Source organism: Mauremys reevesii, linkage group 13, assembly GCF_016161935.1.
Source record: "Mauremys reevesii isolate NIE-2019 linkage group 13, ASM1616193v1, whole genome shotgun sequence".
In the NCBI taxonomy this organism is placed as follows: domain Eukaryota; kingdom Metazoa; phylum Chordata; order Testudines; family Geoemydidae; genus Mauremys; species Mauremys reevesii.
In genome coordinates this window covers 45,849,671-45,874,846 of record NC_052635.1, presented here as the reverse complement: position 1 = coordinate 45,874,846, position 25,176 = coordinate 45,849,671, and the positions used below count along the sequence as shown (strand labels likewise).

The following is a 25,176-nucleotide window of genomic DNA, read 5'->3' as shown; positions in this document are numbered from 1 at the left end:
CAGCCAATGGGAGTGCAGAGCCAGTGCTCGGAGTGAGGGCAGCATGTGGAGCCCCATGGCCTCCCCGCCTAGGAGATGGACCTGCTGCTGGCCGCTTCCCGGGCGCAGCGCGGTGTCAGAACAGGTAGGAACTAGGCTGCCTTAGTCTTAACCTACTATTCATAAGACTTACCTGCAAAAGTGGAACATTTGAGCCCATGACTACCTGTCTTCTTTTCCACTTCTCCCTCGAAATTTCCTTTCTGATAGCTTTCACCTTATAATAAAATAATATATGGAGATATACCTATCTTATAGAACTGGAAGGGACCCCAAAAGGTCATTGAGTCCAGCCCCCTGCCTTTACTAACAGGACCAAGTACTGATTTTGCCCCAGATCCCTAAGTGGCCCCCTCAAGGATTGAACTCACAACCTTGGGTTTAACAGGCCAGTGCTCAAACCACTGAGCTACTCCTCCCCACTTGGCCAGAAGAATGGGGGAACTCGGGGTGCTCATGGCAGACCCACCATATGCTGCCTTCTACTGTGACAGAATGATGCTGTGCCCCCATCCTCGATTCTTACCTAAAGTCTTGTTAGAATTTCATATCAACCAAGAGATTTGTTTATTGGTATTTTTTCGGAAGTCTCAGACCTCAGGAGAGGAAGTTAGTCTCCTCACACTAGATGTCAGGAGGGCCCTCACCTTCTACCTTGACAGGACCAAAACCTTTAGGGCCTCTGCCAGACTCTTGACTTCTGTGTCAAAAGAAGGAAGGAGCAGACTGTTTGAAGTGGGTTTCAGGTTGTATCTTGACCTGCTATGAAGCTGCTGGGATATATTCCCTTCATAGAGTGACAACCCGCTCCAGCAGGTCTTGGAACACTTCAGTAGTCTTTCTGAAGGATGTCCCTATAACATAATTCTGCAGGGCTGCAACCTGGTCCTCAGTTCACACATTCACCAGACATTATGCTATGATATCTGCATCCATGGCTGATGCTACCTTTGGTGACGCAGTCCCCTAAACTGCCTTGGATTTGCCTCCATGTTAAGATACTGCTTGTGAGTCGAAGAAGGAGGAGAGGTTATTTACTTGTAAAATAACTTGAAGTCTTTGAGTTGTTTTCTCCTTATGGGTACTCCACCTACTAACTTCCTTCTCCTCTACTATGAAGTCTTCCAGGCTTCGTAGTTGAGAAGGAACTGGACTGGCAGCAGACCCATATCTCCTTATAAGCCCTTGCCTGAGAGCAGATGCTGCTGCTTTACACAGTCCTCATGCTTGTCTTGTGTCAAGTACACTCTTTATTTGCTTTATTGATTAAGGTGAAGTTTCTAAAGCATTCATATATCTCAATTACCTCATTACCATTGACTTCAGTGGAAACAGAGTTAAACCAATATTGGGACATTTTGGAAAATCTCACCATTTGCTTCAATAAGCACTATACAGGCTGGTGTTCTTCCCTTCGTATCTGGTCATTTTGGAACATCATCCTCTTGATAAATGAGCCAAAAGCTAAACAGCTTTTCTTCAGAAGGGACCACTTGAGGCATGCTGAAGCTTAGAAGGGGAGAGGCACAACTTCTGTAGTTTCCCTTATAGGGTGACCAGATGTCCCAGTTTTATAGGGACAGTCCCAATATTTGGGGCTTTTTCTTATATAGGCTCCTATTACCCTCCCACCCCCATCCTGATTTTTCACACTTGCTGTCTGGTCACCCTATTCCCTTAGCTTTCTGCAGTACTTTTCCTAGACTAAATCACTAACTGGCTTTCCTCTTGTTCATCGTTGGTTTCCGTAATACGGAGATGACTCCTGGATGACTTGAAGCTGAGTTTTGGTTGGATTCCAATCAATTTGGTGGTTTTCTCAGACAGATGTACCAAAGGGTGGTAATACTTCCTAACTGGCTTGTTTTAAAAAAAGTTAATAGTAAATAGTTAAAAAATCCTTGATAGTAAACTCCCAGTTGGATTATTATTTTATTTTTCATTATAATACATTTATTGTAGTTTGTATTTTTCCTTGGTTGCTGTTGTTCACATCCCCTGTCTTTTTTTCTGGCCGAAGTCAGGGATGTTTTTCTAATGTGAGTTGTGTCCCCCAGCAGAAGCCATGGTAGGACATTTCCCTAGGTAACTGTTGCTCCCCTTCTAAGGTACCAGCGTTGGGCAGTGGTGGGGAGCAGGGAACCAGATTTTCAGTACATATTGCAGGAGAAGTATACAGGAGGCAGATGTTGGGTGCCAAGGATCTGCAAGTGGAAGGAAGGAGGTGACCTCACTGCTGGCATGGCTTCTGAAAAGGTGTACAAAGCATGGAGAAAGTGTCTTGGCCATTCTGTCTAAACTGCCCGTGTTGGAACTGCTGCCTGGACTCAGCTCATTTCCCTACCATTGGTAGCTACATGCCCCTGCCTCCAACTGGCTGGCAAGAGAGAAATAGGTGGTGGGGAGCATGTAGTTACCACCGCCTGTGGCTTCCTTTCCCATATGTACTTCTGACTTATTTGCTCTCTGTTTAATAGGAGCATGACTTTGCTAAAAGAATAGAAGAGGTGAAACCGATGTTTGTGGAACCAAGGAATAAAGGAACCTTCACAGAGGTTGGTCATTTGTGTTGTCTGTCTCATTTCATAAGTTCTTCTTTTTATGCTTAAATACTTCTCTGAAGATGTGTTTGCAGCAGTGACTACAGAACTGCATGCTGTTGGGTTAAAACAAAGAGAGCTATAAAGGCTCTTGAAATACAGCTCTTCCCTTCTCCTTTCTGCCTTCCTTCATGCTCCATTCTTCTGACGAGGTGCACTGAATACTAATATAGTCATGGTTTGAAATCTGCCTGCGCTTTGGATATTAGTACCATATGTTTAGACATAGGGTGACCAGATGTCCCATTTTTAAAGGGAGCGTCCCGGTTTTTGGGACTTTTTCTTACATAGGTGCCTATTACCCCCACCCCCTTTCCCGTTTCTTCACAGTTGCTATCTGCTTAGACACCATGGTGAAGGATAGGGTAGAAAAGCTTAGCTCAGTCTGTCAGTGTAGCAGTCAGCATTGGAAATCCAGCTCTTGGATATTCTGCAGGTCATTTCCCTCCAACTTGTTGCAGTTTGTTTTTGATTATGAAAATTTTCTGTGTAACCGTGAAGTGTATTTTGTATTCAGAATGCTGGGCAACACTAGCTTTTGCCCAGGGGCTCAATTATTGTAATCAGGGGCACCATCAGGGTCTGCCTTTGTAGAAGCAACTCAACTGGAACATCTCACCTAAGGCATATTTCTTTTCTTCTACGCCAGTATTGAACCCAGTAATTTCCAGTGGGATGGGAAGCCATTTGGTTTGGGTGTAAAGGGGCTCTTAAGTGTAGCCTTCCACTGGAATCTTTAAAAAAAAAAAAAAAAAAAAAATCTGATGCATTTCCAAGGCGCGTGTGTGCACACATATACAAAGCAGAGATGGTTTAGAAGCAGCCAGACAGAGAAGGCAATGAACCCTAGTAGAGGGAAGAGAAACTCCTACCACTTTTCAGTATAAATACTACTCTGTGTGTGTGTCTGTCCTTGGCACAGCTTTGTTTAGATAGCGTTTCTTGGGACTGCATTGCTGGGTGGGAGATACTGGTATTCAGTAGTTGTAAGAGAAGAGGAGGCTTCCTTGCAGTTCTGGCAGTTCTTGCATCATAAATGGTTTATAGAAAACAAAACAGCTGTTACACCCATGGACTGGCCATTTGTCAAGAGGGGAAAGAGAGGACAACTTCCTGGTTACGTGCACATCCTTGCTGATGGTGTACAATATTCTTTACTGTTTAAATTGTTTCTTGAAAAGAAACAATTACAAAATTAGATGGAAGTGACCTGATTTAGAAGCAAGATTAGATTACAGAGGTTTTGAGAAGTATTCCTCTGCTAAAAAGATAACAAAAGTTTCATACCAACAGCTTAACATGTAGACGAAAAAACATGTTGGTAATCCAGGAAGCTGCTAGGCAGCGTTTGTACCTCTTCTGAGGCAATTAGCCTGTAACATGTTAAAAGAGGTTCCTGACTAAATTATTGTTACACTTTTCCATCACTGTCATAAATCCACCTCCTTGAAAGGTGGTAGCTAGGTCAAAAGAAAAATTCTTGCATCAGTCTAGCTTTGTTTACAGTGGGGGTTAGGTTGACCTCACTATGTCACACGGTGTGAAATTTTTCACAGCTCTGAGTGATGTGGCTAAATCAACCTAAGTTTTAGTTGTTTAGGCCTCGGTGGCAACAGACTTATTTTTCTGTATCTAGTGAAATTGTTAAAATACGATTCTTCATACTTACAGATATTGACGCAGTTCTGGCATGTGCTGCTTGCATCATAAATGCTTTATAGAAAACAAAATTAAAGTTTTAAATGAGTAGCCTTCTATTTTCCTAATTTGTTGAAATTCCCCACACTTTTCCCACCTTTTTCTCTTCCACTGAATTCCAGCCTCTTCTCCTTGACAATGATTAGAGTAAATGATAACATCAAATTGCTTTTTGTTTTCCTCTTTTGCCAATGTGGAGTCGTAAGAGTACTGCATGATAAGTTCTTTGTTTTCCCTTCAGAGATAGGTGACATCACAATGTTATGTCTGTCAGAAGATCTGTGGGATTGTTTGTAAATAAGGGGGTTTTGGAAATAAATATTTCTAACATCCATAGTTATACTCCAGTAAGGAAACTGACACTAAGCCTAGTTAACTACATCTTGAGTCTTAGTATATGAGTCAAACTTCTTATGATGTACTAGTTTGTTTGTGTGTGTTTAAAGGAGATGGTTTCCCCCTTCCTCATACCTAACCTGTTTGTCTTGTAGATCATGGATGCATATTATGATAAGATTGTCTGTCCCAAGTCTAGTGGAGCTACTTTCTTGGCAGTATGTCGGGGAAAGGTAATGTAGAACAGTTTGTCATTCTTAAGAGCAAGCTGCTTTTTGCATTGAGTTTGGAAGACTGTAGCTCTTCCAGATACTATTTTTAACAAAGAGAAATGTGTGTGTTTGTGTATCTATCAATAATCACATGCATAAAAAAGCCCTAGTGAAATAAAGGAGCAAATGCAGAATACATAGTTTTTCCACCTCTATTTTAAGTGCACAGGTCTGTCATTCATGGCTTTGCTAGTGATACGTGCATAATCTCAAAAGGGACCGGCTTCATACTTTCCTACGTTTTCTGGTGGTTGCTCACAGAAGAGCTGTATTACTGTATGAGAGAGACTGTATTAGACAAGACTTGACAAGTGTTTGTGTCAGCCTAACATTATAAAGAAACAACTGTCTGAAATGTTGTGCAATTTCAAAAGATGAGCTAAAGTTAGTTCAAACCCAGTACCTGCGCTGGAGCCCTTCTGCCAGTTTTGGTGGTTTTATAGTCATACTTCCCTATTTTTAGAAATGGATTTGATCCTCTTGAAATGGTTGTATTTGTTTTGAATGTTGAGGGAGGTGCCCCAGAAGAGGAGCACACTTTGTAAATAGATGTTGTTATTAATGGTCATCCTCTGGTGTATGGAAAGTTCAGGCATGAAATGTATAATCAGTAATGGGTGTGCTGGCAACACAGCCTGGAAATCAGGAAGATTTTGAAATGCTTACTATCGCAGAAACCATAGAAATAAGAAAGAAGCAGAGAAACCTCTCCTTACACCCTTTGGCCGATGTGTTACTCGGTCAAGGCCTGGTAGTAGGAAAACACTGGGATTAAAACCCTGGCAATGAAAGTAAGGAATCCAGTTCAAACTGTTTGTTTCCACTACTCTCAAACTACAATTGTTGGATGTGTAATTTAAGGCAGAGAGGCCACAACCCCTGAACTGCTCTGAAATGTCACTTAATTCCCTGTTAGTGATTGAAAGCACTGTTCATCTTCAGGCCAGCGAAGGCTTGGACTTTGCAGACATGAACGGACGAGGTGTTGTCATCACTGGGCTTCCATTTCCCCCTCGCATGGAGCCAAGAGTCGTTTTAAAGATGCAATTCCTGGATGAAATGAAAAGACAAGTTTCAGGGGCACAGGTAAGATTGGGGAACTTTTCGCAGATGATTTTTTGCCAGTCGATTGTCTCATAGTCTCTCTCCAGCATATGGATTTTCTTGCCATCTCTGTGGGGCCACAATAAGCAAAACTGCTCTATTGGACCATACAAATTTGACACCCCTCTCCTACACCCCACCTCCGGCTGGGTTGTGCTGAAATTTTAAATTCTTCAAGTGATTGCACATGTCTGTTTCACTTCAAATGTGTGTGCACCTGGTGCCCAGGAGGGGTTGGTCAGGGGTGAGGGGTCCCAGGAGGGGTGGAGTCAGAGGGCAAGGATCGGGGGGGTGGGTGTTGGATGGGTCGGAGATTCTGAGAGGGGCAGCCACGGGGCGGGAAGTGGGAGGGGGTGGATAGGGGTTGGGGCAGGCCCGCCATACAGTTTCGGAACCCCAATGTGGTCCTTGGGCCAAAAAGTTTGCCCACTCGTGGTTTAAACCTTGCGGGACGTGCGGGAAGCCCATGCCAACAGGTGACTCCCGTGACGCATGTCTGGGGGAAGAGCCCCAAACAGACAGGTGCAAAAAGACTCCTTGGATTTTGGAGTCGGACCTTGTTGGCCCTGCCTCTTCTTCTCGTTAACCATGGTCAGTACTAGGGAGGAGGGCTGCACATGTGAGAACAAGTTCTCATATCCCTTGGATGGGACAAAGTATTTGCACTCCACACCCCTGGCCGTATGCAGGATCGATGCCAGGGTCTGCCACAGCATTCTGATATTGCTCTGTATAGTTTTTATCAGGGGCAGAGCTACCCTGGAGAGACCCTCTGGCATCAGGATATTGACCATGTGGTCCCTTTGGCTCGAAAGCTTCTTCTGCCTGCAATCCCATGTTGCGGGCAATTCTGCGCAAGAGGTCCTGGTGTGCACGGTGGTCTATTGGGGGAGGTCCCAAGGCCGAAGTCCCTGCAATTGCCTCGTCTGGGGACGAGGATGAGGAGGCTAGAGGCAGTACCAGGTCCTTCTGACCATCCAGCTCTCTAGCATCCTCCTGGTCAGTGCCTGTGGGCTTTGCGCTGACCGTAGTCATGGCAGCGGTAGTCTGGCCGGCTGTCGCCATGGCTGCTTCAACGATGTCCAGGACAGGCTGTGGTCCCTGTCCTGGTGTTGATTCCGATCCCTGAGGTGCCGGGCAATTTTTATGTGGCTGGGGTGCTCGGGTTTCAGAGACTAATGAGTGAGAGCCACTGGAAAATGAGCCCTGGGCCTGGTGATAAGCCAAGGGAGTCCAGAATGGCCATTGAGGCTGCGGCTGCTAATCTGGAGGCCATGCTTCCCGATTCGACCTTTACCTTCTGCGGCGTAAGTAAAAAGGAGTCCCAGTCCAAGTCAGATGACTGATCTAGATTGTGACGACCACAGCAGCACTGAGCAGTACTGAGCAGGGGAATGGTGCTGCTCCACTGGTGCCAGGGACCGGTGCCAGGGAACCATGCACGGAGTCCCAAGCTGGGGAACAGTGCCTCAGTGATGGTGAACCCGAGCAGTGCCGAGGTGAACGGTGCCACGTTGGAGAAGGTGATTGCCGCATCGTGGCTGCCTTGCCTCTAGATGGTGCCGGACGCGGCGCAACCAGAGGCTTGTCCCTGATAGCGAGAGGTTGAGGGGCCGTCATTGCTATTAGGTCCCTGGTGGCCTCAAAAGTGTCCGGGGTGGAGGGGGACTCCAACTCCTCCACCTGGCACTGTCTGTCCGGGGAGTTGCTGGGAGCCGGATTCAACGGTCCCCTCTGGGGAACCAAAGTCAGCAGCACCGACTCTTGGTACTTGGGTGCTGAGTTCTCCTTCATGGGATGCACTGCTGTTGCACCTGGCACTGCCTTCAGCACTGGGGAACGACTCCTGTCCATCTTTTTGTGCAGCACCGGTGAGTGCGAGCAATGCCTGGTTGACTGTGCCACTTCTGGTGCCGGGAACCGCCAGTGCCAAGGATCTCTGGAGTCAGAGTCTTTCCTTGGTGCCATGTCACGCACCAAGGCTGGGACGCTCCATGCCAACATGCTCGGTGTCGGATCCTGGTGCTCTGTGTCAGGCTGCGGACGGAGAGCGGACTCCACCAGAAGCTGTTTCAGCTGGAAATCCTGCTCTTTCTTCATCCTAAGGTGGAACGACCTGCAGAAAAGATTAGACCTTTTTGATAGGAAGGTCAGCTCAACGGGGGCCTGTGGCTGAGGATAGCTAACCAACAAGCTATCCTCAACAGATACAACTTCAACTCGTGGGCCTCCATGTTGAAGTTTAAAGAGCTAATTTAATCAGACTCCAGGACTGAATTCATGGCCATTATTGACGAAGGGAAGGTGGTGGCATGAACCTCTCTTCAAGCCTCCCTTGATGCAGTGGACTCTGCCGCCCACATCCTCTCTTCATGGTTAGCCATGAGAAGGGGTTCAGGGCTGCAGGCGTCTGGGCTGCCCCCCAAAGTGCAGCAAACCTTCAGGACCTGCCATTTGAGGGCACAGGACTAGTCTCTGAGCAGATGGACTCCAAGCTGCACAGCCTGAAGGACTCCCGGGCACACCCCTGCAACCCAGCGTAAAAACTTTAAACCACAGCCTCAACAGCAGCATTCCTACCCTCCTCAAAGATAGGACTTCTATAGAAGGAGGGGTAGGAATGGCAGGCACAGACTGTCGCAACCTCCATCAGGTTAGGGCCAGGGCCCAGCCAAATATTCATCGGGCTCAAAGCAGACCTTTTGAAGGGATGCCCGAGAACTGGATACCCACCACTACACCAGATCCTTCCCCGTGCTTCCTGAATCGGCTATCCCACTTCTTCCATGCCTGGTCCCAAATAACATCGGACCGCTGGGTCCTTTGCACGGTGGAGGTGAGATATTCTCTCCAATTGTCTTTCTCCCCTCCCTCTCAACCTCCTTCCCCGTCCCTCTTCAGGGACCCCTCACACGAGTAACTCCTTATCCAGGAGGTGCAGTCGCTCCTCGCTGTGGGGGCAGTGGAGGAGGTTCCTTTGGAGTTAAGGGGTAGGGGATTCTACTCCTGTTATTTACTCATCCCCAAAGCAAAGGGGGGGTCTCAAACCCATCTTAGACCTGCAAGGACTCAACCAGTTCTTGGTCAAGCTGAAGTTCCGCATGGGCTCCCTGAGCACGATCATCCCTTCATTGGTTCCGGGAGACTGGTTCGCCGCCCTCAACATGAAGGACGCATATTTTCACATATCTATTCAGCCTGTGCACAGACCATTTCTGCAGTTTTTGGTCTATCACAAATATTATCAGTTCCCGGTTCTCCCATTCCGCCTATCAACAGCCCTCCGAGTCTTCACCATATCGGTGATTGCAGCCTTTCTTCGCAGGAGGCAGGTTGGGGTATATCCCTACCTTGATGACTGGCTGTTACACAGGCGCAACAAGGAGCAGGTGGAGTCTCAAGTCTGACTAGTCAGTGCTACTTTCGAGAGGCTGGGACTCCTCAACGTGAACAAGTCGACCTTGTCACTGACCCAAAGAATAGAATTCATCGGGGTGATGCTGGACTCTGTACAATAAAGGGCGATCCTGTTAGAGGCCCGATTACAAGTGATGACAGGCATTATGCAAAGCCTCAGGCGATACCCCACCATGACAGCAAGGGGATGCGTGAGTCTCCTTGGCCACCTGGCAGCCTGCACTTATGCGGTCAGACATGCCAGACTGAGGCTCAGACCACTCCAAGCGTGGCTCACTTTGACCTGTCGCCCAGTGCGAGACAGCCTGAGCTCAGTAGTGTCAGTGCCAGAGCACATCCTCAGGTCCCTCAGGCAGTCTGCAAAGGAGTTCCCTTCAACAGTCCACAGCCCTCTTGGTCCCTAGTAAAGGACGTGTCAGGTCTGGGTTGGGGCGCTCACCTGGGAGATCTCCGAACACAGGGCCTATGGTTGCAGGATGAGTTCTCACTCCATATCGATATCAAGGAACTCAGAGCAGTGCGGCTAGCCTGCCACACCTTTCCTGTCCCAGCTACAAGGATAGTCATCACTGCCATATTTTATATCAACAAACAGGTTGGAGCTCATTCCTTCCCACTATGCCGGGAAGCCCTCCAGCTATGGGAGTTCTGCATAGCCCACTGCATTCACCTGGAGGCGTCCTATCTCCTGGGAGTGCAGAACGAATTAGCGGATCCGCAGGTCATTCTGCAACCGCAAGTGATCAATCCATCCAGATGTCATGCATTCCGTCTTCCAAAGGTGGGGGTTTCCCCAGCTTGATCTGTTTGCCACCCGGAGCAACAGAAAGTGCCCAACGTTCTGCTCCTTCCAGAAGCACAGCCCGGGTTCAATCTCAGATGCGTTCCTGCTACCCTGGGGAGAACGCCTCATGTATGCCTTTCCACTGGTTCCATTTGTGCACGAGGTGCTGCTCAGGATCCTCAGCGACAAGGCGAAGGTAATCCTGCTGGCCCCAGCGTGGCCCTGCCAACATTGGTACACCATGCTTCTGCAGCTGTAAGTGGACGCCTTGATCGTGTTACCACTTTACCCCCATCTGATCACACAGGACCACAGTCGCCTTCACCACCCAGACCTCCAGTCCCTCCAGCTCACAGCTTGCAAGCTTCATGGTTCAACCCAATGGCGCTCTGGTGCTTGGAACCTGTAAGGAAGGTTCTGCTCGGCAGCAGAAAACCTTCCACCAGGGCCACTTACCTAGCTAAGTGGAAAAGGTTCACTTGCTGGTGTGTCCAGCATTGCACACCTCCACTCCAGGCACCTATACCACTCGTCTTGGAGTATCTCTTACACCTGAAACATCAGGGCCTGGCAGGATCATCCATCAGGGTGCACCTTGCTGCTATCTCTACGTTCCACCCATGAGACTTTGGGCGTTCCATGTTCGCCAACCCCATGGTAGGGTGTTTCCTCAAAGGCCTGGAAAGATATATCCACAGGCTCGACAACCTGTCTCTGCATGGGATCTTCATCTATTCCTCTCAAGACTAATGGGGCCCCCTTTCGAACCACTGGTGACTTGCTCCCTTTTGTATTTGTCGTGGAAGGTGGCATTCCTGGTCGCCATTACATCAGCTAGGAGGGTGTCCAAGTTAAAAGCACTAACCTCCAACTCACCCTACACTGTCTTCCACAAGGAGAAGGGTCAATCCAAGCCTCACTGAATCTTCCTTCCCAAGTTGGTGTCCCAATTTCATACTAGCCAAGACACTTTTCTACCAGTCTTTTATCCCAAACTTCATACCGGTGCATGGGAGTAGAGGCTTCACTCACTGAATGTCTGGTGTGCACTAGTATTCTACATCGAGCACACTAAGCCTTTCAGGAAATCCAACCGTTTGTGGCAGTGGCAGACCAGATGAAAGGGCTCCTGATCTCTTTCCAACATATTTCTTCCTGGATCACGGACTGCATCCGCACATGCTACGAACTGGCTATGGTCCCAGCCCTGGTTATTACAGCACACTCCACAAGGTTGCAAGCCTCGTCAGCTGCTTTCCGGCCCAGATCCCCATTCAAAGAGATATGCAGAGCTGCAACCTGGTCATTGGTGCATACATTTACCACTCACTATGCTATCACCCAGCATGCCAGAGATGATGCAGCATTTGGCAGAGCGGTGCTCCAGTCAGCGATTCTTTAACACTGACCCCACCTCTGGGGGAGAGCTTGGGAGTCACCTGATTAGAATTGATGTGAACGAGCACTCAAAGAAGAAAAAACAGTTACGTTCTTGTAACTCTTCTTCGAGATGTGGTATTCATATCCATTCCTATACACACCCTCCTTCCCCTCTGTCAGAGTAGCCGGCAAGAAGGAACTGAAGGGAGGTCGGGTCGGCAGGGTTATATATTGAGCACCATGAAGGCACTACTCCAGAAGGCTCCACGACTGACCCGACGGGAGCGACTAAAGGAAAAACTTTCAGATGACCGTGCACACAGCGCGCACACATCTAATGGGAATGGACATGAACAACCACATCTTGAAGAGCAACAGTTACAAGAAGGTGAGTAACCATTTTTTATAATCAAACACTGGTCATAAATTTCTTGAACGCAGTTGCATTCAAAATAGCTTGAGTGTATGGTAACCATTTATCTTTCAAAGGGATTATTTGGCCCAGAAGGAAATTGGTCAGTAAGTATAAACCATGGGCGTGGTGGACTATGTTTGGCAGCTTTTCAGGTTTAAATACAAATACTATGTAATTCTTCTTTATCATCTTGCAGGGTAGCTGTTAGCTATTTAATGGCATGGTAAGTGCTTTGTACAAGCCCTAATTCAGTGGCTAAACACCAGTGCAGGTTATATATTAATAACTAGGTGAGGGCTCCATAGCAATAAGTAGTGCCTCAGTATAGTCGGAAGGCAGTGCATTAGCAGAGTCTTGCACGTGACTCGCACCTTTTAGAGATACATTTATAGCATGTATTGGAGACTGAGACAAGTAGCCCTTGCACTGAGAATACATTTTACCTACAGTAACTCATCACTTAAAACCTCGTCCCGGTTAACGTTGTTTTGTTGTTACATCGCTGATCTATTAGGGAACATACTCCTTTAAAGTTGTGCAATGTTTGCTTATAACGTTGCTTTGCGGGTGGGGGCTTGGAACTAGGGTGGGCTTGCAGCCCCCCTATTAGTTTCCCTCTGGAACTAAACTAAACAGGTGTTTCGCTGCGCTCAGGAGGAGCGGAGAGGCGCTGATCCGCAGGGCCCGCCAGCGAGTGGGAGTAACTGGGAAGTGTGTGGAGGGGAGCTGATAGCGGGGCTACCGGCCCACCCTGGTTCCAAGCCCCCACCCGCTAGCTGTGATGGGCTGCTCTTCCAGAGAATCCCACAAGTAGTGGACAAAGTACTGTACTAGCAGGCAGCAAAAAAAATTTCCCTGGAACCTAACCTCCCCTATTTACATTAATTCTTATGGGGAAATTGGATTCGCTTAACATTGTTTTGCTTAAAGTTGCATTTTTCAAGAAGATAACTACAACGTTAAGCGAGGATTTACTGTATTTGAATAGCTTGATTCCCCTCTCTCTCTCTCTCTCTCCCCCTCCCCCCTGCCCCCCGGCCTTTTTTAGTATTTATCCGGGCGTGAGTGGTACCGGCAGCAGGCTTCCCGGGCTGTGAACCAGGCCATCGGCAGGGTTATCAGACATCGCCAGGACTATGGTGCCATTTTCCTTTGTGACCACAGGTGAATTCTTGTGTTGAATAGGATGGGCTATAAATGATGTACCTGTGTCCAACACACACACACAACTGTATGTACTGTGTGTATAAGTGCATTAGGGTATGTCTGCACTACGGGATTATTCCGATTTTACATAAACCGTTTTTGTAAAACATTGTATAAGGTCGAGTGCACGCGGCCACACTAAGCACATTAATTCGGCGGTGTGTGTCCATGTACCGAGGCTAGCGTCGATTTCCGGAGCGTTGCACTGTGGGTAGCTATCCCGTAGCTATCCCATAGTTCCCTCAGTCTCCCCCGCCCATTGGAATTCTGGGTTGAGATCCCAATGCAAAAACAATGTTGCAGGTGATTCTGGGTAAATGTCGTCACTCAATCCTTCCTCCGTGAAAGCAACGGCAGACAATCATTTCGCGCCCTTTTTCCCTGGATTGCCCTGGCAGATGCCATAGCATGGCAACCATGGATCCCATTTTGCCTTTTGTCACTGTCACCGTATGTGTACTGGATGCTGCTGACAGACGCGGTACTGCAGTGCTACACCACAGCATTCAATTGCCTTTGCAAGGTAGCAGAGACGGTTACCATCCCTATTGCACCGTCTGCCATGCCATTGTAAATTGGCTATGAGATGACGGTTATCAGTCGTTCTGTACCGTCTGCTGCTGTCATGGGTGCGCCTGGCTGGCCTCGCTGAGGTCGGCTGGGGTCGCATGGACAAAAATGGGAATGACTCCCCAGGTCATTCCCTTCTTTATGTTTTGTCTAAAAAGAGTAAGTCCTGCCTAGAATATGGGGCAAGTGTACTAGAGAACCAGAGAGCACAGCCACTCCGTGTCAGAGCCCCAGAGATCCCGCAGAAATGAGGAGCTGCATGCCATTCTAGGGGGTGCCCCTGCAACAACCCCACCCATTGCTTCCCTCCTCCCCCAACCCTCCTGGGCTACCGTGGCAGTGTCCCCCCATTTGTGTGATGAAGTAATAAAGAATGCAGGAATAAGAAACCCTGACTTTTTAGTGAGATAAAATGAGGGGGAGGAAGCCTCCAGCTGCTATGATAGTCCAGGCAGGACATTAAAGGGGGGGGGGGGGAGAGGAGCCCAGCCTCCCGCTGCTATGATAGTCCAGGCAGTACAGAATCTTTTCTTTAGACATGAAAGGGCGGGGGGGGGCTGATGGAGCTCAGCCTCCAGTTGCTATGATGAAGACGGTTACCAGCCGTTCTGTACCATCTGCCGGGAATGACCAGGAGTCATTCCCATTTTTACCCAGGCGCCCCCGGCCGACCTCACCGAGGCCAGCCAGGAGCACTCACGGGCTGATGATGACGATGGATAGCAGTCATATTGTACCATCTGCCACCGGGAAGGGGATGCTGGTGTTCAGCGCTGCAGCACCCCGTCTACCAGCAGCATGCAGTAGACAGGGTGACATTGAAAAAAGGCGAGAAATGTTTTTTTTCCCTTTTCTTTCGGTGGGGGAGGGGAAAGGGTGTAAATTGACGACATATACCCTGAAACACCCGGGAAAATGTTTTTGACCCTTCAGGCATTTGGAGCCCAGCCAAGAATGCAAATGCTTTTCGGAGACTGTGGGGACTGTGGGATAGCTGGAGTCCTCAGTACCCCCTCCCTCCCTCCATGAGTGTCCATTTGATTCTTTGGCTTTCCGTTACGCTTCTCACACAGCACTATGCTGAGTCCCTGCTGTGGCCTCTGTCTATCATAGCCTGGAGATTTTTTCAAATGCTTTGTCATTTCGTCTTCTGTAACGGAGCTCTGATACAACAGATTTGTCTCCCCATACTGCGATCAGATCCAGTATCTCCTGTATGGTCCATGCTGGAGCTCTTTTTGGATTTGGGACTGCATCACCACCCGTGCTGATCAGAGCTCCGCGCTGGGCAAACAGGAAATGAAATTCAAAAGTTCGCGGGGCTTTTCCTGTCAACCTGGCCAGTGCATCTGAGTTCAGATTGCTTTCCAGAGCGGTCACAATGGTGCACTGTGGGATACCGCCCAGAGGCCAGTACCGTCGATTTGCGGCCACACAACCCTAATCCCACATGGCAATACCGATTTCAGCGCTACTCCTCTCGTCGGGGAGGAGTACAGAAATCGGTTTAAAGAGCCTTTTATATTGATATAAAGGGCCTCGTGTGGACGGGTGCAGGGTTAAATCGGTTTAACGCTGCTAAATTCGGTTTAAACGCGTAGTGTAGACCAGGCCTTAGTATGATAGTTGAAGGCTACAGTTCATTAGTGATCATCAGCAATGAGCTAGGTATCATTCTCCCTAATAAGTGAAAATAACATAAATGTTCATCCTTTGTTCTCCTTTCCCAAAATCATCTCTCTCCCCATTCCCTCCGTAAGGCTGGTAGTAGTATTAGCAGATGCAGAATAAGCTGTCAGTGATTATTTGATATATGTGGTGGTGGGGGGGAGGAGTAATATATCTTTTTTTAACCCTTTTCATGCCAGGAGTTAGAACTTCCTGAAATGCTAATACAAGTTATGTGAATACAGAGGTTCCAATCCTGCTCCCCACTAAGTTTGAGAAGGCAGTGAACCGTAATTGCGGTTTTGAAGGGAAGTGCAGGAAGAAGTTACATATTGCCAGAAAATCTAAAAATAGTCTCACTTGTATTTCTAACCAGAATCCTGTTTCTGGGAAATGAGAGGTTTCATGGCAATGACAGGAATTCAATCACCTTGAGTAGGAGTTTTGTTTGGCCATTTTGCGTGTTGGTAGCTATGTTGTGAACCTTCTGCGCATGCATATCCACCTTGTTTTCCTGAGAATGAGACTGAATCACCACTTTTTACTTTGCATGGTGCCCATTCAGTTTCTGAAGAAGAAAGCTGGTTATTTCCATTTTCCCATAATGTTTTGTTTCTCAGGCCTTTCATCTGGTCTCTGCACTATGTGCAGCTTTTTCCTTTGTTTATTTCTGACTTAGCCCTCAGAAACCTCTGGATACAATAAAGTTTAATCTAAAAATAAATTATCTCAAGATTGATATTAATGATTATGGAATAGGTGATCCAGAGAACTAATGGTCTAAAACAGGGGTTCTCAAACTGGGGCTTGAGACCCCTCAGTGGGTTGTGATGTTATTACATGGGAGGTCGCAAGCTGTCGGCCTCCACCCCCAAACCCCACTTCATCTTCAGCATTTATAATAGTATTAAACAGAAAACAGGTGATTTTAATTTATAAGGAGGGTCGCACTCAAAGGCTTGCTGTGTAAACGGGGTCACCAATACAAAAGCTTGAGAACCACTGGTTTAGAATGAGACTTTCATTTCTGGACATCTGGGTACGAATCCTGGTCTGTGTTCACAAGTGGAAATAAATTTGGTGGTTTCAGCCCAATCCCTAATGAGCATTTTTCTACCTTATGCAGCTGCCAGTCAGTTTTGGATAGTATAATATAACTGGTGTCTAGCAGGAGTGTTGCCGTTCAGTACAGAGGTGTAGTGATAGACACAGATACCCTGGCTCCAGCTGACTCTTGCTCTCCTGGGAACAAAGATCAATCCCAGGTTTTTTTGTGTTCTTACCCAGCTGCTTGTTCTTACTGTTCCTGCTTAGCTCCTTGGTTCCTTACTTGGTGTTCCCAGGAGTAGGTGCATAGTCTTACTATGAAATTTAATTTGTCATGTTGAGGACAGTGTCTGCATATGCTCTTAAGACTTCACTCTCGTCCCTGTTCCAGCTCCTCAGGTGAGATGTTGAAAGCTGCCTTCTGCTGAGAGATTAATTTAGTGGAGTTGTTTGAGGGATTTTTCTCCTATTTTCCAATTCTTCACAGGTTCATGAACAATGATGTAAGATCCCAGCTGCCCTCCTGGGTCCGCCCTTATGTCAAGATTTACAACAACTTCGGGCATGCAGTCAGAGAGGTCTCCCAGTTCTTCCGTATTGCTCAAAAAATCGTAGGTATTGTCAGACAAAGGAGGAGTTTTTGTCCAAGGCTGTCAGGGACTAGGCGCACTCAGCTGTAGGAGGGTTGGGCAGAGGGTCTCATCATCCTTAAGTGATCTCCTTTACTTAAGACTCTGAGCTGCACTGGGGGATTCTGAGGGTCATCCCTCCCAGGGAATGTGTCACCAAGCTACAGGGCCTTTTGGGCTAGATTTCAAAGGAAAAGACTCTTCTTTTGTCTTTCTCTCATCCAGCCTGCTCCTAAACACAAGTTGTTTTGGTCTGGAATATAAAATGAGGGCGTGAAACTGATGTTATATACTTCCTAAAACTCCCCTTGTCACCCACATGGAGAGGACACATGTTTGGAAAAAGTGATTAGACTCTCAAATTATTTAGCTCCAAGCTGGCTGCTATGTAAAATGAGAAGCAGCAGTGGTTAATAGCACAGGCCAGAAATCATCCTATCATTTGCCCATTTGGTACTAGGACATCTTTAATACTTTGGCTTCTGCCTTGGCATTAGGGAGCTCTTTGACTCACTAGTACAATACAGTTTGCATGCTATAATGAGGCACAGCTGGTAGGCAACAGGATTTTGAAGTTGAGGGCTAGGTGTAAGATGGTGCCGTCAAAAGAATACACAATAAAGGTGGCAGGGTACTTTGTGTAAGTTTGTGTGTGTGAGAGAAGTGTGAGCCTGAAACTGAGCTTAGAATTCTCATGCACTTAGTGGGGTTCAAAAGAGAACTATCTCATTGTAAAGGGGGGACAAGGGATAGTGCATCTGTATCAGAAGGGGCTGCATTGCAGAGAGAACACCATCAAGATTGTGTGATGCTTCCCACTCTGACATCCCTTTACAGTTGCATGATCCCTCTGTGCTGAACGTCCCCATCTCCAATTAATCTGCCCACGCTAATTTCTAATTATTCAGTTTCATCTCAGGTGCATACATGTTCAGACCTCTCAAACTAAATTTTGATCGTGGATTTTATCTTCAGCTTTGCTCTTGGGTTCTTTCATTGAAAAACGTTCAGCCTTGGAAGTGGAACAGTAGCGTTTGCCTAGTGTAACATTTTCCAGTCTTTGTGCAGATGCCCCCACCCTCAACACGGAGCTCCTGCCCTAGCACCATATGTGAAGAGGACCCGGCATCATCCACGTCATCTGGGCAGCCCCCCTCCCGGACAAAAGCCAAGAATTTAGATGACCATGTTCCTAGTTTGAAGAGGAAGCGAATGGGTAAGTCTGGGTGTTTGCATTTCTAAATTGTTTACAATTGTGGCTTCCTTGTATTATAGGAAAACACACACACTGAAGATTTTGTTTTAATCCAAAGATTCTGGGCCAAGCCAGAGGTGGAGCAGGGAGACTAGGAAATGCAGAGGGGCAAGAATCCAGGAGGGGTTAAACAGAGGAGGCTAAGAATCAAAAGGGTTATAGATTAACAGTAGGGGCCTGGGGAACCACATGGGGGAATGGAAAGACTGGAAGGAAGAGACTGATGGGTATGGAGTGGGTTGGGTACCAAGGCACGTGAGATGACAGCAGACTGGGGATGCATGGAAAGGGGGCAGCAGATGGGGTAGAGAGAGGAGACAGGAAATAGTCTTTTATTTGCATTTAAAAACTCCAAACAGCTCAAATTTTCTAGCTGTATAACTCAGTGAAAGCTGTGAATAAACACATGCCATCCCCCGCTCCATTGGTATAGGTGACTGAGGATGTTTCTTTTAAGGGTTCTAAAATGGAATTGACAAAAAAGAAAATCTGTCTGGCCGCTGAGATGTCCGGGTGGAGGGAATGTCAGATAGTTACCCCACAGGAAATATTTTGGTGATTTTGAACAGCCATGAACATCTGAGGCTTCAACAGGTTGAATTTAATAATAATAATAAATAATATAGATAATCCAATAGAGCTGGAAGGGGACTGAAGGTCATCATCGAGTCCCCCCCCCCCCTCCTACACACACAGTTTTTTTTGCCCCAGATCCCTAAGTGGCCCCCTCAAGGATTGAACTCACAACCCTGGGCTTAGCAGGCCAATGCTCAAACCACTGAGCTAATGCTCAAACCACTGATTTATTTGGTATGACTTGAATTCTGACCAAGGCTGACTATTCTGGAAGGCAACATAGTCTGCTGATTAGAATAGGCGACGAGAAGTCAGAAGGCTTGGGTTCTGATCCTGACTCTGCCACTCATTTGCCATCTGACACCCTACCTCCATTTTTCCATTTACAAAATAGGGGTGATGATTCTCATTCACCTTTGTAGAGTATTTGAAATCCTCCTAATAAAGATGCTTAATGCTGTTGGCTACATACCCCGTCTCCCATTCTGTTCAATAATAGTCTCCTGTACATTGTTACAGCTTAGAAAACAAAACGAAGGCATTGACATCAAGTGAACCAATGGCCTAAAAAATTGAGCTTAACTGATGTCAAAGGTAAAAAAAATTTCATGCCAAAGAAACTAGAACAGACTGTTCTGTTGTGGACTTCTCACTGTTCCTGAATTTGACAGTGTTTCATTGCACAATATGTGTTCTTAGAAATTATTCTTGCTTTCCTGATACTTTCTGTTTAGAAAGACAAGATGGGGGAGGTAATATCTTTTATTGGACCAACTTCTGTTGGAGAGAGAGAGAGCCTTTTGAGATTACACAGAGCTTTTCTTCAGAGCTGTGTAATCTCAAAAGCTTGTCTCTCTCACCAGCAGAAGTTGGTCCAGTAAAAGATATTACCTCACCAACCTTGTTTTTTCTAATATACTGGGACCAGCATGGCTACAACAACTCTCCATACAACTTTGTCTGATTGTTTCTCAGATTGTTTTGCCAGAAGTAAAAATATTTTGCTACTCTACGTAGTAACTGACACGCAAAGGTAGGTAGGCTCACAAGCTAAAGAGAATAAGTGATTTTTGGTGTGTGGGGAGAATGCCTTTTTAGAAGCATCAAATTGATGTTGCCAGAACCTGGAACTGTAGGGTTAAAGTATCTACAAACAGACACAACTAGGCCCTAAAGGATGAGAATATGTTTCATGGACAGGCAGCTTGAATAAATGGCACTAAGATGTCAGTTTGGTACATGTAATGACAAGCACTTTGTAAGCTCAATGAGATGATTGTCTAGTATAGTAGTATACATGGCTAATAGTAGATAATAATCTCACTTTAACAAGTAAAAAAAAAAAAAAAAGTCGTCTGTAACACCACAGAAAGTATGTGTTGATATTAGCCTTGTGCCATGTCAAAAGTGAATTTCTCAGACTTCACTGCAGGAATTGGGCTCTGAGGGTGATTCAGAGACCCACAGTGTTTAAACACAAATAACTTTGGTAGTAAGAGTGGCAGTAAGATTTCTGAAGATCACTCGGTGTAAGCTGTTTTGAGTTTAAATCTGATTTTAGTCACGCTTTCCCCAGTCCATCTTTTAAATACAGAAATCAGAATTACACATATAAAGTCGCCAAGTTGGAAAAGATCAACTAAACTGAGTTTTGTTGACTCAGTTGTTCAGTGCAGTTCCACTGCAAGAGAGACAAAGGATGAGAGAAACCAACACACACTACTGGGTTGCCACATGGGGCTTAGCAGGGATGTTTGGTAGGAAATCCTGTAGAATCCATCAGAGTTACTGGAAACATTGGCATGTCGCCAGGCATGTAAGAGGAGGAGGAGGAAGTATGTAAATCTTGGAGTATGTTTCAGTGTTGATCCCACTGTAGGGACCAGATACGTTTTGACCAGCAGTGTCTGTCAGAGCTGCACAGGGGTCCCACTGAGCTGCCTCATATTCCACAGAAGGGCATAAAGGGCAGGGTGACTGCCGCACTGCTTCACTTCCCTCTTACCGCCCATGGCAGTGAGATGGAAACCAGTGAGTGTCTGACCCACTAGTTCTTAAGTCAGGCAAAATTACTTCTGGTTCTTCTGAAAATCTTCAAAATCACTTCTCATCTTCAGTTTCAACCACTGTGGACTGATTATTATGTTAGAACCAAACATCTCTTCTCAGACACCCCTTACAGACGCCCTGTCCAACCCTCCCCTACCCCTACCTCAGCCCCACTGTACAGTGTTTCTGTAGCGGTGGATTCAAAATCTGCAGGCTTCTAACCCTGTCCATCCTGCAATGGACTAATTCCCCTTAAGGACAGGCACAGTAAATGTCATTTTCTTCTTGGGAGAATCTCATGTTCTGAGCAGGTGCTGGTATGCTTAGCCTGGACACCTCACAAATCATGAGATGTCAGGTTGAAACTCCACTTTCTGGGCCCAGACTTCAGATTCAGAGGCAACAAGCTCCAGAATCTTCCTACTGAACAAACCAGCATCATTTAGCACCCCATTAAGCAGACAGGTGACAAAGACTACCATGGAGAATATGCCATCGAGAAAAGGCCCATCACCGACATTGGCACCAGCACCAAAATTGACCTCTGCTTTGATGACAAAGCTGGCACCTATATCTCAGACACTGATGTTGAGCATTGGAAGTGGCCACTTTGAGCACTGGAGCAGAAGTTTAAAGCCCTCCCACACAGTGTCCTCCCACACAGACAGGCACAAGCCCTCCAAGCCCTTCACAGTATTGAGGGATGGAGAGAAAGATCAGATTCTCCTCGCAACGGTGGCCATACCATTGGTGTCAATCCTGTCCTTGTGGGATGAGGCTCAGGCTGAACTAGACCCATTGTCAGTGGTGCTATCCATTGGCACAGACTCCAGTACTGAAAGCGGCTTATACGTCAGCATCAGCCCTAACGGAGTTATGTTCCTCGCCAACACCGGGGCCATACATTCTCCCTGTCCTCAAGCAAGCAACTGAACATCAAGGCACATTTCACCTGAGCACAGGCAGCAGCATCTGCCTGCTTGAGGAATGTGCTAGTCTGAGTTCTGCAAGGCAACTATGTAGAGCAACTCACTAACTCTTCTGGTTCTTTGAAATCCCATGGCATTCCCTTTGGATCCCATGACCTACCCTTCATCCCTCCTTTTCAGGTTCCCCGGCAACATAGGCTTTGAATTGCAAGGGAACTCAGGGAGGATTGCAGCTGCCCCATGTTTTATGCCCTCATATGAGAGCACGAGGAGGCATAGTTCCCATATACAGCTCCAATGGACATCACTAGTCAGAGAGAGAGAGAGAGAGTCTTGTGCATGTAAGGCATGTGCTCACCTATTGCAGGATCCACCCGGACTGCCTACATCTTGGAAAACCACAGTTACTGCAGGGTAAGTAACAGGTCTGTTTACCTTCTGTCTTAATGTTGTAGGGCTACTGGGGGATGGGGCAACCAGCCTGTGTGTGGAGTATGATCAAGAGCTGATCGCATCAAGGAGGCAGCCCCTTGGGCTCCTGGATGCATTGGAGCACAATGAGAAGAGCAGTGAAGGGACAGAAGACGACCGCTTGCCAGGAGAGGAAAAGGTAATGGTGATCATGTACAGAAGAGCTCTATGTAGGTTTGAGTGAACTACTGGTCCTAAAATTAAATGTTTGGTTGACAACTTATGGGCGCTGGATCCAACGCCCTTCCAGAAAATACCTTGTAATTCACCACCATTAACAAGAAAGGTCTAGGGATGAGCTTGAGTAATAGCTTCTCTTTGGAGAAGGGCACCCTGCCACCTTCTAGTATGTGACCTACACATTCACATTGGTGCTAATAATGAAGTTATCACTGCTATAGGTGAGACACAGACTGCCAGAAGTTAACATTATACTTTTAGGGCTGAGGAGTCCTCAAAAAGAGGTTGCTATATATGCAGAACCTCATGGTGGACATTCACTGTAGCTGTTTGAATGTGAATATGTATTACAGGAAAACCGGAACTCCTTTTGAATTTTTGTCTGCATGTAGAGCAGCATTCAAATGGGAAATGGACTCCTTGGCTCTCGAAGCCCACACTGCACAGATAGAGGTGCCTTATCACTGAGCCACTGGAGCCCTGCAATGCCATTGCACAGTAGGGTTAGTAAGCTTCTTCTATGCTACTGCTTTTCCTTAGGCCTCTTCTAAAGAGAGAATAGTCTCTAACTGGGAGGTCTAAGGGAAATAATACATTTCTGATCAGGTTGGTTTCCTCCTGCTGTTCCAGAAATGATTTTTTTGCAATTAGTGATGGAGTTACGTTGGAGTAGCCTGGTTTCCTGTCTCAATATGGCCCCTGACTCCATTACATGAAGGAATAATTTTACTGTTCCTGCTAATCAGTTTTCTTTAACACTGAGATGTCTCTTATGGAAATATTGCTTTCAGGGTTATTTCTTGTGCACAGAGCTGTTCAATATGGGGTGACATTTGCCAGTCGGGGGGATAAGCACCCCTTCACCTAAACCAGATTGATTCATTACAGGCTGTATCCTTATTTCTCATTCTGTAACACAGCATTATTTAAATCAGATGAATTAAAAAGCCATATGGTAGTTGTGTTTATCCTGCCCAAACTTGCACAGCTTTGAGCATCACTAGGCAATGAGAACTGCAGTTATGAAAGAGAAGACATCAATGGCCAGTTCTTAAACCCAACATATCTTGAGGGTATTTTTATCTTCTAAATTTAAATCTGAAAAACAACTCTGACAAAGATCTTGGTGAATGACACACTAAGTATTCAGCAATCATATGCAAGCAGGCTGGATTGTATTAGTACCCTGCTGAATATGCAAATATTTTCTTATGTGAGTGCTTACTCATGTCGAGTCCATTGTAGATGTGCACACGTGCACGGTCATCAGAGATTTCTGCCTTAGTGGTATCTATAGGGCCGGTTGTGTCACCCCCTTGAGTGCTGCGCTCATGCACTGGTATATCAGGCGCTGCTGGTCCTACGCCCTCTCAATTCCTTCTTACCACCCGTGGTGGTCAGTCGGAGCACCTTTCCTTGCTCGTCAAGGACTTTTGGTTTTCTTACCGTGGACTTTGTGCCTTTAGGCTTTCTACATAGTTATTTTTAGTGTTAAGTACCTGTTTATTTGCAGTAGTTAGTATTTAGTAGTTAGGTCCCAGTGGAACTGGTGGGGCATGCCCCGGTCTCTGGGCTTTAAGCCCTGTGAATCCTGCAACAGGCCTATGCCTGTTAGCAACCCCCACGGTAGCTGTCTCAAGTGCCTGGGGGAAATGCACGTTAAAGAGAGGTGCTGGATTTGTAAAAACTTTCAGTCTCGCACGCAAAAAGAGACACACATCAGGCTCAGAGCCTTACTTACAGAGTCCGCCCAGCGTCAGAGCCGTCCCGCCATGAGTCTCCCAGCACCTCAGCATTGGTGCGAAGTGCGCCACTGGCACTGGGGCCCACTTGTCACCATGCTGCATCGCTGGTTCCAAAGAAGAGGGCTAAGAAGCATGGCTCTCTGGTGCTGACAAAAGCGGGCCAGTAAGCAGTAAGCAAAGAGCCTGCCCCAAGCCGCCTCCCCACCCTGGACCCCCACAGTTGGCCCTCTCCAGTCAGGGCCATCAGCCCGCTGAAAGGTCCTCCTCCGACTCCTGCGAGTGGGACTGGACCAACTCCCCTGCCAGCACCGATGCCTTCAAGAACCCAGGCATCGAAGGAGCACAGGTCTCAGCTAAAACTCCCCAAGAGGGAAAGCCAGCCAACAAGGCTCCCCAGAGAGTGGTGGAGTGCCACCGATCCCTCGAGATGATGGTGCACTCTTCACCTCCATACCACTGGTCGCCAGTGCCATTGCTGAGATCGCGGGGACTTATTGTTGGTCACCGGCTCCCTGGTCACGGTCGCTGTCATCTCGATGCAGCTCACCGAGAAGGAGGTGCTGGTCCACCTATTATCAGCGCCGATTGCCGTCCCAAAGGTCTTGCATCCGAAGAAGTGGGTATTCACCCACGAAAGCTCATGCTGCAAAACGTCTGTTAGTCTATAAGGTGCCACAGGATTCTTTGTTGCTTTTACAGATCCAGACTAACACGGCTACCCCTCTGATACTTGTCCCAAAGGTTGTCGTCCTGATGCCAATCCCAGTCACTGATACGGTGGGAACATTTTCCTTCGCGCCTCCGAT

At 47.0% G+C, this 25,176-nt stretch overlaps 1 protein-coding gene across 7 annotated transcripts in view; it reads left to right on the top strand.

Annotated features, from left to right (window-relative positions):
- RTEL1 (regulator of telomere elongation helicase 1) overlaps positions 1–25,176 on the top strand; it is a 110,651-nt gene that overhangs the window by 45,696 nt on the left and 39,779 nt on the right. For 6 of the 7 annotated variants that reach the window (XR_005587562.1, XR_005587563.1, XM_039497231.1 and 3 more), the window contains exons 21-27: positions 2,517–2,594; positions 4,829–4,906; positions 5,888–6,031; positions 13,094–13,209; positions 17,024–17,151; positions 18,223–18,381; positions 22,430–22,584. Coding sequence is in view for 5 of the 7 variants with exons in the window: in XM_039497231.1 (XP_039353165.1) it covers positions 2,517–2,594; positions 4,829–4,906; positions 5,888–6,031; positions 13,094–13,209; positions 17,024–17,151; positions 18,223–18,381; positions 22,430–22,584 (858 nt within the window). In the remaining 2 variants the exon portion in view is untranslated. The remainder of the gene's footprint in view (positions 1–2,516; positions 2,595–4,828; positions 4,907–5,887; positions 6,032–13,093; positions 13,210–17,023; positions 17,152–18,222; positions 18,382–22,429; positions 22,585–25,176) is intronic. The other variant, XM_039497228.1, reaches the window with a different exon arrangement.